Here is a 13,699-nt window from a genome sequence, read left to right on the forward strand (position 1 = left end):
TATTTCTTCTTGGGTCAGTTTTAGTAGTTTACATCCTTCTTTTTGTTCATTTCATTTAGGCTATCTAAATTTTTGGCACATAATTTTTTTCCCACAATTCTTTTACTTTATTTACTTATTTATTTTTATATGGTGCTGAAGATCAAACCCAGGGCCTTGCATGAGCTAGGTGAGCACTTTACCACTGAGCCACAACCCCAGACCAGCACATAATTTTTTTTAATATTTATTTTTAGTTATAGGTGGATGCAATATCTTTATTTTTATGTGGTGCTGAAGATCGAACCCAGTGCCTCCGGCATGATAGGCGAGTGCTCTACTACCTCTGAGCCACAACCCCAGACCCAGACCAGCACATAATTTTTAAAAATTTTATGTTTAGTTGTAAATGAACACAATATCTTTATTTTTATTTATGTATTTATTTTATATGGTGCTGAGGATCGAACCCAGGGCCTCGCACATGCGAGGCAATTGCTCTACCACAGAGCTACAATCTCAGCCCGGCACATAATTTTTCACAGTATTTCCTTATAATCCTTTTTTATTTCTGTCAATTTGGTAGTAACGTCTCCTCTCTCATTCCTGACCTGAGCAATTTGAGTCTACTCTCTTTTTTCTTGGCCTGATGACACTTTCTTAAAAAGAACAATTTTTATTCGTTCTCTTTAGCTATACATAACTGTGTAAACAATTTTGATATATTTGTACAAGCTTGGAATATCTTATTCTAATTAAAATCCCTGACCACTCTTTTTATAGCTACAATCTTCCTTCTAATTGGTATTCCTGCATTTCTACAGGTATTCATCACCAGCTACACTAACATATAATTCTTTTTTTCAGTACTGGGGAATAGAACCCAGGGCCTTGCATAAGCTAAGCAAGTACTCTACCCAGTCCTTTTTTTTTTTTAGATGTTGATGGACCTTTATTTTATTCATTTATTTATATGCAGTGCCAAGAACTGAATCCAGTGCCTCACACATGCTAGGCAAATGCTCTACCACTAAGCTACAACTCCAGCTCCTCTACCCAGACCTTTGATTAAATTGTATTATTTTGGACAAGCTGGCCTCAAACTCGTGACCCTCCTTCCTCAGCCTCCTAAATAGCTGGGATTACAGGTGCATACCACTGCCCAGGGTCCCATCAGAATCTGTTTAGTTTTTGCCTGCCTCTCACCTGCCACCAGCACATAAGCTCCCCAAGGCAGGCATCCTTGACTGTTTTGCTCACTACTGTTTCCCAAGCAGCTGGAAGATGCCTGGCAGGTGGTGAATGTGCAACCAGATTTGTACAATGAATAAAAGAGTCTTCAGGACAGCAAGAGAAATCAACAACTGGCAAATACAACCCAGAATGTAACTACCATCCTCAAAAGAAACCAGAAAAAAAAATGTAAGCTCTGGTCTCCTGTTGTCCAACTCAATAGCCACTTGGCATCACATAACTACAAGAACCTGGAATGTTTAGTCCAAACCAAGACATACCTTAAATATAAAATACACAACAGGTTTCTAAGATATATCATAAAAAGGAATGCAAAATACTTAATAATTTTACATTGATTACATGTTGAAATTATATATAAATATAAGGTTAAATGTGTGTGTGTGTGTAAAATTACTTTCACTGTTTCTTTTGACTTTTTTTTTTTTTTTATGTACTAGAATTTTTTTAATCACACATGTGGCTCCCCTTCATGGCTACATTTCACTTCTTCTGGACAATACTACTCTAGACAACTTGGATGGGATGGGGGTTAATATCATTGTGAGTGTACAGAAAACAAAGCCAAATTCCAAACACAAATAATAAGGCTCTTAAGGAACCAAGGAATGTGAGGGTTGTACGGCTTGAGCCATAGAACAGGTTCAGGCTTCATGGCATATGCATTTACTACTGGAATCACTTGGAAGCTTTTCAAAACCCTAGTGTCTGAGTATCTGGGCTTCAGTGAACATTTCCCCAGAGGCCTCCAAGCTTCAGCCTGAGATGAGAAGCATCCCCCTGGTCACCCTCTTCATCAGAAGATTCTGCTTCTACTGGAGCCACAAACCCCCAACAGCCAGCCTGGATCAAACCCGTGGACTTAGAGAATCAGGCTGTCCCTCAACATGCAAGAACAGAAGTACCATGGAGAACTTCATTATGAAATGAGCAGGATGCTGCAAACCACTTGGAGGCCAGCTCCAGGCAGGTGACAATTCTGTGGCTGTCTCACCAGGTGGCAAGACCAGCAAGTCACTAGTAAGGCACTAGCAGACACTGGAGGACCTGCATCTGTGAAGTGGGATGACACTGCTCTGGGAAGCAGGCAGGACTACAAGGCCTGAACGGTCCAGGCTATCACAGAGCCACTGCTGAGCACCTGCTGTGTGCCAGGCACTGTTCTGAGCACTCAAGCACACTGGGTGAAAGAAGGAGGCTTGGAAACCAGCATCGACTGGGTGTGCATTACAGCAGAGCACAAACCCTAGCATCTCCCCAAAATACGAGAACGGCTCCTTCCCTAACCAGGTTCACATGCTGCTCACAAAGTGGGGAGACAAAGATAGTGGTGACTGCCAATAGTGGGAATGATACCCTCTTCTATAAAATATCCCAAAATTGTTGCCTGACTACCGCCAATCTGTTCTAGATTCTACTAAAGCTTGTATCTGGCTTAATAAAGAACAGTGACTTTAGTTATTTTAGGATCATCATGTCAAAATATAAGGCACCATGTCCACCAGTCGCAGAGCCCTAATCAAGTTTGTGACTCTCATCCAGGAGACAGAAGCCACCCAAAGTTCAGCAGCTAAAAACACCATCTTTCACACAAAACCATGTTTTTATTTTAAATAAATTCAGATTTGCATATGAATAAGATAGGTATTTGTATGTGATATATCCATATGGCAATGTTTTCTACCCCGAACTAAATTGACACATATGCATTTTCATGTTTCTACACTAACAAAGTGACTTGCAGCTGTAAAGGATGCTTTACGAATAATCAAATCAGATTCCATTTTTGGTAGGAGAGACAGAAACAAAAAAAACTTAAAATCTTTGGAAAGGCCATATCTCTCACTTGGACCAGGGAGTATGGGGTCAAGACGTCTTCCCAGAGCAATCGTTACACATTTCTATCTACTTGGTCTTTTCCATCAAATTACTATTAAATTCCAGAATGACTCAATATAGACTCTTGAAAGGCCAAGAGAGCCAATATAAGAGAATCATTCCTATTAGAAAAGCAAGTATTGCATATCCTTCCCCTCCATTCTTGTGGAGGCCCAGATACAAAGAAAAAAAAAAGACCCAGAATACACTCTTCAGTTTCTTCAAGTGAGACTGGGACTTTCTTAGTATCAATGACCTTAACCTCTGCACTTCTAAGTGGTCAGTACCTGCAGTAATACTGAGAACCCAGCCCTTCATTCACAAGAATCACACCCTCCTAGTAACTTTTCAGGCCCTGAATTCAAGTATAGGGCCCTCCCATCTTCTGTCACACTCATCAGAAGACTGGTCCCAAATTTGGGTTTTAAAAGTATGGCCAGGGCTGGGGTTGTAGCTCTGGGGTGGAGGATCTGCCTCGCACATGTAAGGCACTAGGTTGGATCCTCAGCACCACATAAAAACAGATAAATAAAATAAAGGTATTGTGTCCATCTACAATTTAAAAAATTTAAATAAATGAATAAAGAAAATAAAAGTATGGCCAATGCATGTACATCCATCTCTCTACTAAGGGGACCAGTAGCCCAAATCCCTAGGAAAAGATATACTGACATGGCAGATAAGCATGGAAAAGTGTCACCAGTCACATGCATGGTGATTCCATATGTGCTTTAAAATCACAGATACATGACATATATGTGTCTGTGTAGATATGTGTACACATAACACAACCTTATAGTGACATAAAAATAAACAGCCCAGGTTTTTCCAGCAGGTGAGGGAACATGAGTGTAAAAGGTCACATTTCTGGTGCACACTTCTTATTACTTGATTTTTTTTTAACAACAGACTATATTGCCCTAGTAATTTAATTAATAAAATAAAAGTTTCAAGTCTTACTGGTTTCAAATGGGGTCAGATTGTTGGTTGTCAAGGAGAGACAATGAAAAGAAATGAAATTTTCACAAATGGGAACTGGGGGCAGTGCCCTGGGTTTGGAAAGGCACAAAGACAGCATGGCAAGCTGCTAGCTGAGGACAGGTGCAGTCTCCAGGAGCCTGGGTTCAGAGTGGACCACAAGCTTGCCACAAGTCAGTTAACAGAAAAACAGCATTTTTAAAGTACACTATAGAGTAGGTTCATGTGCTTTTGAGAGAAGCAGATTATAGAGTTTAGAGTCAAAGTACCTAGAATCAAACTCTGACCCTGTATGACTTTTTGCAGGGGATGGGGCTTCTTAGTGCCTCAGTCGCCTCTTCTGTAAACTGGGAATAATCACAGCACCTATTTCACAGAGCAAGCATGTTAATAAAATAAGCACCACTGAAGTGCTAGCAACTGTTACCAGAAAAGAAAGAGTCCGGTAGCAAGCATGCAGATATATTCTTAGCTCTCAGCAAAGTAGGTTATGGTATAAAAATACCATTAAATAGTAACTAAACTAGCGGCACCTTAATGCGCATCTTGCCAGCAACCTCAGCATGTGCAACTTCTTTTTAAACTACCCTACATTAAAGAATCAAGACCAGAACTTCTCTGGCCTTCTTGGAGACAGACCAGTAGGCCTGAGGCCACTCACCCCTTCCTCACCTGGAGAAGCCACCCTCAGGCCAGGACCTAGGGACCCAGCCCTGCCTTTGGGTGGGTAAGTGGCCAAGTCCTAACACATCTTGCACCCCAGTATCCCACAGTGCAGGGTACAAGGGAGAAGGCAAAGTAACGAGAGTCCTGGGGAGGGAAAGGCAACTGGGGGAGGGATAGTGTTTGGGACAGCCTGGCTGAGTAGCCCAAGAAAATGGAGCCTGTCATTGGCAAAGACCCTGAGACAGGAAGGGACTGATGTACCAGAGGAAGGGAGGAGGAAAGCAAACACAACAGCAAATACAAGATTCCTCCTCCACTCCATTCCTGTCTTCCCTGGCAACCGCTTCAAAGCAAGGAAGTCTCAAAAATTGATCTGCTCTGAATTTCTGAAGTTTACCTATTAACTACCTAGCAGGCCATCCACTGGTGCAGAGTAGGCCTGCTGGCAGAAAGCAGGAGCAAACAGCAATACTTCCAGTGAGTGGGCAGGTTACACATGCCCCAGAATGCAGCCTGCTCTCTACTTCCTGGGGGCCAATGGAGGAGTCAAGGACACATCAAGGTCAATTCTAGGCCTATCTGAGGTTTGGGGATTGCTGGAAGGAATGGGAGATACCCTGGGCTGGAAGTCAAGGGCATACCTGCTGCCTGAATTTGGGCAAGTCGCTGACCTTCCCAGCAGTTTCTGTAGTTGTAGAACAGAGGTGGAGGGAAAGCCTTCCTGGATAGCTCAAATAATATCAAACATTTAAAGTTCCACACCCATTAGATGCTGTAACCACGTGGGCCATGGCCCCAGTCCTCTGGAGGGGTTCATGAACTCCTGAAATTACATATAAAACCTCATGGGAACTGTTTTCCTCTAAGGGGATCATCTATATTTTAAGGCAACAATGACTCCCCAAAAGTGAAAGATTCACAAGCCAGAATCCAGAAAGTGAGACACTTCCTGCCCATAAACCTTCACCACCTGCCTGTGCCAGGGAGAGCAGCACCAAGGGCAGGGGCATCCACAACACAACTAGTGGGAGTGGACATGGCAGGGTAGACCCTCACTGAAAACCCCACTGACAGGGATAAACCCCAAAGAAACTCTCACCCCTGCACTAGCGAACACATGCACAGTGTTGGTCTCGTGGTGGGTAAGAGTGCAAAGCAGGAAGCAAATCTAGACTCCCATCAGGAGGAAAGCAGATGAGACGTGGTGTTCATATGATGGATCACCACGCAGCAGTCGGCGACCACAATTTATTGGTGCGCACAGATGTCAATAAGACTATGCTGAGAAAACACGTGAAAGAATCCCACATATTAGTATGGATACTTCTATCTCCCAGGCTCAAGAGCCCGGGAGAAAGGATACAAATGCCTAACAGCAGTCAGAGGAAAATGGGTTACTTAACATTTATTTGTAATGCTTTACTTTTCATAACTTTAAAACAGGACTTAAACCAAAATGATGAATAGTTTTCAATTCTGGGTAGAAGAGACAGGAGTGTTCATTTTGTTTATCCTAGAATTTCTGGATTTTAAAAATCTAATAAAAAAAGTAAACTGTACTGTTATTTGGTCCGTGTGGACTGAGGGTTTTCCTCCTTTGCTCTGTGTCGGCTCGCAGGACCTAGGCTAGAGGTGGTTCCGTATCCCAGCATATGGGCCTCCGGGCAAATGTCCACAAGCCTCATGGAGCTGGGCAAGGAAGGGCACACACTGCAGCACTGTCACTGGGGACAAGTGGAGCAGGCCCCAGAAAGTATCTCTCCTTGGCCAGTTGACTTGCTGCCCAAGTGTCCAGGGAAAGATCAGGAGCAGAGACAGCCGAGAAGGCAAAGGCCAACGCCCCATCACACACACGCAGCTGTGGGCCTGTGACCCTGTCCTTCCGCCAAGCAGGGAGTCAGCCTGACTGGGTGCCAGGACTATGGCTTTAAATAAACTTGGATGTGTCCACCTGGGGCTGGGAAGCAACACCACTGTGCCCCAGGCAGGCGCTATCAACAATTGTCGGACAAGGCCATGGCAGGATGGGCCTGAGTTCCCCCAGCTTGGCCTAGGGGTGTCTTGCCCTCCAAATATACTTCCTGCATTTGGCCCTGGCACCTAGCAAACTCCACAAATGGATGCTAGGCTGAACCAACTCATTCTGGCTAGGATTCCTAGCCTCTGGTCCCAGGTCCCAGTGGGCCCCTTGACCTGAGGCTTCATTCCTTGCCTGATCACATGCCTGGCCTCTCCATGTGCTCCTTTATGATGAGGGCTCACTGTCTTGCCTGTCTACAGAAGGAGCTGGTGGCCCCAGCTCTCACCTGTCTGAGCCCTCTGTCTCACCTGCCATCAGCCCTCTCAACCTCCACACCCCAGAGTGGGTGACAATAACCAACAGCTGCTAGACCCAGAGGCTCAGGGGAGGGCTGGTCACTTACACCATCGCTCGACTCAGGGAAGCTCACACCAAATCGAAGAAGGGAAGAGCAGTGGTGAGCTGCAGACTGGGAAACCAGGGCAAATTGGGAGGTCCTGAAAGGGGCTTCTTGGAGGAGACTGGTGAGGCCTGAGCACAGGCACAAAAGAAGACAAGAAGCTTCCCCAGGAAGAAGAGACTACCCCCTGCTGCCTCTTCCTGACAGAACCAGGCAGGCACACTGACTGCTGCCATCTGCCCCGCAGTGCAGGACACAGCTCTGGAGGAGACAGGATGGACAGGAACAGAGCCACTCAACTGAGGGTCTGAGAGCTGGAGAGCCAGCCCCCCACCCACAGCCCTGGGCCTTCTGTCCACAAAGGAAGCCAGCTCACCCCCACCTAAGGGCTCCCAACCTGTCACCCTCTTCCTCACAGGCCTCCATCCCCCAGACAGCTCCTAGAAGCTTCTTCAAGACCTGTGTCCCTGGGCCCACAGGGAGGAGCACACAGTGAGGATGGAGGAGTGCTTGGCCTGTCCCTTGGGTGGCTCTCCAGGTCCACCCAACCCCCACCCCTTGCTATCCAGCATAGACTTCCTCTCTGTCACTTCACTGTGTTCCTCACCCCCCAGGCCTGACCCGATTCCTCTCCACACGTGCAGGGAAGTGGGGAATGCGCACACCCCCACACTCCTCCAGCTGGGCACTCCACAATTATCAATGATCAGCGTCCCTCGCCCACCACAAGGTTTCACCAGACGCTTTTTTAGTAAAGGAAAAAAAGGATTTGCTGCTGGATGTGTAATAGGAAATCTCGCCAGCTCCCCCACCGCGCAGGAGGGGTGGGGGGAGGGGGGAGGAGATGGGGATCTGGAGTTCTCAAACCAGCCCCAAGGGATGCCAAGTGCAGCTACCCTGACTCAGAGAGGAGACCCCACGTTAGAGACGAGGCCCCTGAAGGGCTTCTTGGTCTCTGACCCAAGGGGCAAAGCCAGGTCTGGACACTCCAAACTAGGGCTCCCGCCCCCACATTGTTCACGCTGCGGAGCACAGCAGAGGAGCCAGGGCACCTGTTCCCCGTGAGGCCCTACCTGAAACAAGCTTCCAAACCCCCTCCTTTCAACCAATCACCACCACAAAAAATAATGCCCCAAAATCCAGTCTCCACCTGCCTCGATGACCCCAAAGTCAGAAGCCCAATCGGGTTCCCCGCCTCACCCCCTCATTTCCCACCCTGATGACCTGATCCAGGCTCTTTGACCTCTTCCCCCGCTCTCCAAATTCGTTTCCAGAAGAATCTGGGGGAAAAATCCTCCAGAACCCAGATTCCTCAAGGGACCCCTGGCAGAAGCTGCTCCCACGCCGGCACCCCCCGCACAGATGGGGCCACGCGCAGAAGCAGGCGGGAGCAGGTCCGCCACCCCCGCCGCCTGCCGCTCGGGTGGGGGTGGGGACAGCGTTCCCACACGGGGGATGACCCCCTGGGGCCACGGCTGACCCCTCCCGGAGCTCCAGGCCTGGCTGTCACCCCCATGTGCCCCTCCTCTCTGACCTCCCCGCCGCCAAATGCGTCACGTCTGTCCGGCGCTCCGGGGACACCTGCTGCCGCCCCCGCCGCGCCGAGTCCAGAACCTTGAGTCCGGGCCCCGGCCGAGCCACCAAGCTGGGCAGGGCCGTACACGCTGCGGTCCAGCAGCCGGGCCCAGCACCGAAGCTCGAGGGTCAGGCCCACGCGGGGCCGTGCGGTAGGGCCAGGAACCGGGAGGAGCCGGGGACGCGCGGGGCCGCAGTGCGCTCGGAACCCGCGACGCGGAGGGTCCCAGTTCCCCGGGGCCCCACTCCTCTGGGGTCCCAGGCCAGGACGCGCGCGCCGTGGCTCTTACTTGCCAATATCCTCGTAAAGCTGGTACTCGTCGGTGAAGCGGGTGCAGGTCACCGTGGTGGCCATGGCGGCGGCGGACGGGCTCGGCGTGCGCTCGGCTGCGCTCGGGCGGCGACTCCGTCTCCCGCTCGCGGGCACGGCGGCAACACGGGCGCGGGCGCGGGAGACACCTCGGCTCGCGGCGCCGGGCGGGGGCCGGGCTGGGCTGCGCCGCGCGGCGAGCGCACGCGAGATCTGCTCGCTCGGTCCCCGCCAGGAGCGCGCCGCACACCTACGCGCGGGGAGGCGCGGGCGCCGCTGTCACCGCCGCCGCGCCCGCCGGGCCCGCTGCCTTCTGTACGCGCCGCGCCCGCACCCTACTCACCCAGCTCCTGCCTGAACCCGCACACGCACCGCACCAGTGCCCTGTACCTGCACTCGTTCCCGCGCCTGCACCCGCACGCGCGCCTCACCCTGCACCGGAATCGCGCCTGCACCCCGCACACACTCCGCGCCCGCGCCTGCACCCGCACTGCGCCCGCACATCGCACTAACAGCCGTGCCCGCGCCCCGCCCCCGCACTTGGGCCGCACCCGCACGGTGCCCGCACACTGCACCTGCGCCGGGCACCCACCGCGCCCTGCACAGGCAACCACCGAAGAGCTGGCTCTTCCCTGGGATACCAGGATGCCAGCGACTCCCCTACTCACACACACACAAGGGACCGCATACAATGAACCCAGCCTCCTCTGCCCTGAAGGTTTTCCCTCCCCTGGGCTGCAGTGGGGAACTGGTGTCCACATGGAAGATTATTCGTGTGCCATACCCAGAGGACTCATTCCTTACAGTCCCATGAAAAGATGCTGCCAGACCCACCCTGCCCAGTCTCTATCGTTTCACATGCACAGTGGCTTCCTGCTTGGCCTGGCAGAGCAGCCCAGGGGCTTCCCAGGCTGAGCACACACCAGGGTGAGAGAGTGGGAGGGTGAGAGCTGCCCCCTTTTTTCCTTCTATGATTGGCTGCTGGAGTATCTGAAGTCCCAGGAATGGACATTTGGAATCCAGGCAGAGGGACCTTGAGCCAGAGGTACAATGACTGCTCTGTCAGGGACTCTGGGGTCCTGACAACTTGAAGTCACCAGGCTTTGTCCATCTGCTTGCCCCCTTCTCTGCCCTGGAAGGAGAGAGTCCACTCTTCCCCTCTCCATCTCTTGAAAGTGGCCCTGAAGGCTGAGGAGGAGTTGAGCACAGGCAGGGAAGAAGGGAGGGTGGAGGCAGGACCCACCCTGTTTCTTACAAAAGCCTTCCCCCAGGGCAAGCACCCACACTTTTCTGATGGGATGGGACCAGGTCTGTCCCAGGCAGGCTCTGAGGTCAGAGTCTTCCAATCAGTTCTGGATAGGGCCAGACTGCTGCCCTGAGATAACCTGCTTACTGCTCCCCAAGGGCAGACTCTGGGCTTGTCCAGCTGGTACCTCAACCCCAGGCAAGACCATGCCTACCCCTGGAAACCACAATGTCTCCTGGATAAAGGAGCTAATGAGGGTTCTGCAGAGGGCAGCTAGGGTCCTTCCCTGCTAGGATGCATTTGGCACTGAGCTGCCTGGCAAGGAGTATGCCACATGGCAAATCCCTGCCCTGGTCAGAAGATGGATAGCTAGAGGATGAGGGAGATGCACAAGTTCAAAGCAAGTGTGGTTTCCAGGTAAAACCAGTTGAGGCAAAGAAAGCCTGGCCTTGATCTCAGCAAGAAGGAAAAGCAGGCAGGAAGGGATAGCAGTTTGTGCCTCAGCATTGGGCTTAGACATGGAGAACCCTAGGCTATCCTAACAGTCACAGGTTGGGGAACCAAGGTTTGTTCTTGGGATCTAACCCCACAGGAGCCTGTCCCTGAACCTGCTGGGAGCAGCTGCATTGTGCCCTTTCTGAGTTCCAGAAGGAGGAGGCAGGGCTACACATAGAGTACAATTAGCAAAACAAACAAAACAAAATTGCACCCCTCTGTAAGTCAGACTCCAAGCTACCCAAAATCACATACACTCCTACCGATGTGTTCAGATACAAAGTGATACTGGAACTTAATGACAGCAGACATTGATTGTTCTTACATGCATTTTACATGTTTTCTTATTTATTTCTCAATCTTATGAGGCATGTATTATCATTATCCCATTTTACTAGATGGGATAACAAAGAAAGAAGTGAGGTAAGTTACATGGCCACAAGAAGTGGCTGGGATTCAAACCCCATGGCCCAAGAAGCCTCCCTTAGCTTTAACTTTCTCACACAAACACACATATACAGATACACATATATACACACTTACTGACATACATACAGAAACACATGTGCATGCATACACATATAAATGTAATATGTACACAAACAATGCACACAAACACGTGTGAATATACGGTACACCCATACACAAACACATGCAAACACACACATCTATACATACAGCTTCTTGAAGCCCCAAATGAAGACATAGTAGCATTCTGGGTGGTCTCATATGAGGTCACCTTTCAAAAAGTAGGGAGGCTATCCAGGATCAGGGTTACACAGAAAGTTGAAATCACTAAGAGGCACAATTTGAGGCCCACTGTATCTCCCCCACCTCTGTTTCTGTTAGCACCTGGGATGCCCAGGAGCTCTCTCTGGGCTGAACATTAGAAATCAGGTGGCCCTGATGAGGACAGGAAAGTCAGAGCAAGTGGGCACTAAACAGTGAGGAAGGGTTCAGCTACCACAGGCAGCCAGGCTGTCCCTCCCCACACAGAACAGCCCACTCCTGCCTCCAGAGACAGAGGGTTTCTCCCTCACAGGGCAAAAGATTGGAATGAAGAAATGCTTCCAGCTATGACTCTTTCTGGTCTGGAATCCAGAAGCCCTCTCATTCCCTTTGACTCTATTCAGGCCCAAACTCTCCTCTCCTCCCACCCCACCCCCTCTCTTCAGGAAGGACCCTCTTCCGCCCCCACTCCCATGTCATCTCTGCCTCCCACCTTGTCCTTTCTAGCTCACATTCGTAAGCAAGGAGGGCTCTCCCTCCCAGGTGGCAGCTGGGGTGGTTGTGGGGAATATGGGTTCTAGGAGGTTATTGTTAGGACAGTCACCATGGCAACGAGCATCACATCTGCAGAGCCAAAAGTGCTGCACATGGGGCTCATTCTCCCAAAGAAAGCAGTCTTCCCTGTCCCCTCACCTTCAGGAGCTGCTTTCATGTGTATGTGTGGAGGGAGAGTGGAATGTCACTGCTCTTACCTCTCCCAGACCCAGCAGAAGCAGATTACCAGAGCAGAAAGACCCAAGTCCATAAATCCCCAATCATCTGACCCTGGATATGGCAGCCCATTCAGGACACCATGGCAGGCATATGAGATGGGGATGGGGATGGTGGTGATGGTGGTGGTGATAGTAACAGTGATGATGGTGTTGATGGTGGTGGTGGTGATGATGGTGGTGATAGTGACAGTGATAGTGGTGTTGATGGTGTTGGTGGTGATGGCAATGATGATGGTGGTGGTAATGATGAAGGTAGTGGTAATGATGAAGGTAGTGGTGGGACTGGTATTGGTGATAATGATAATGGTGATGGTGATGATGGTAATGATAGTGGTGGTAGTGATGGTGATCTTGAAGATGTTGATAGTGTTAGTGATGGTGATGGTGAAGGTCTTAGCTATAATTTACAATGCATTCACCACATGCAGAAATCATTCAGAAAGTCTGACATCTACCACGTCATATAAATTCACAACAATACTGCAGTATAGGAGCTATCATCACCTTCCTTTTATAAATGAGGAAACTTTAGTACAGGTAGACTGAGCTTGGATCACAAAGTTAGTCCAGTATTAGCATCCAGATCTGTCTTCACAGTTGATGACTTTAACCACAGTGCTTAACTCAAGAGTGATCCCTGGCCTTCTTTATGCAGTTATTGTGCACCAAGTGTATGCCAGCCCTGTCCAGGCACCAAATCACATACAGACTAACACCCAAGCCTGACAATAACATGTCAAGTAGTGGTGTTTGTTATATAATAGTCCTCCCCACCACTACCTCACCCACAGCTTGACTTTCCATAGTTTCAGTGACCCATGATAAACCACAATCCAAAAGAGTTAAATGGAAAGTTGCAGAAATAAGCAATTCTTAGGTTTTCAAAAATATTTTCAGTTGTAGATGGACACAATATCTTTATTTTATTTATTTTTATGTCGTACTGAGGATCAAACACAGTGCCTCACATGTGCTAGGCAAGTGCTCTACCACTCTACAACTCTAGTTCAATTCCTAAGTTTTAAATTGCACACAGTTCCAAGTAGTGTGATCAAACCTCACACTATCCCACTGCATCCCACTGGGACATGAATCATCTCTTTGTCCCGAATATCCACAGTATGTATGTATGCACAGAAAAAAAAACATAGTATAAGGTTTAGAACTATCAGAAGTTTCAGACATCCACTGGAGGGCCTTGGAACAAATCTCCACAAATAAGGGGAACAATTCTATATAAATTTAAAGCCGAGTGATCTGCAAAAGAGTAACAGAGAGGCATCTTCAGAGTGGGTGTCCATGGAAGATTTTCTGAACTGGTGACCTGTAAAATGAGTCTGAATGAGAGAGAAAGTAGCCTCAAAAGAATAAACAGGAAAGGTTTGACAGAAGAGGC

The 13,699-nt window shown here is 49.2% G+C and overlaps 1 protein-coding gene across 1 annotated transcript in view; it reads right to left on the minus strand.

Moving 5' to 3' along the window:
* Camk2b (calcium/calmodulin dependent protein kinase II beta) overlaps nt 1-9,105 on the minus strand; it is a 95,701-nt gene extending 86,596 nt beyond the window's left edge. The window contains exon 1 of the mRNA XM_071614370.1: nt 9,041-9,105. Coding sequence (XP_071470471.1) covers nt 9,041-9,105 — 65 coding nt within the window. The remainder of the gene's footprint in view (nt 1-9,040) is intronic.
* Nucleotides 9,106-13,699: the final 4,594 nt, after the last annotated feature.

The sequence above is a fragment of the Marmota flaviventris genome, chromosome 1, assembly GCF_047511675.1.
Source record: "Marmota flaviventris isolate mMarFla1 chromosome 1, mMarFla1.hap1, whole genome shotgun sequence".
NCBI lineage: Eukaryota > Metazoa > Chordata > Mammalia > Rodentia > Sciuridae > Marmota > Marmota flaviventris.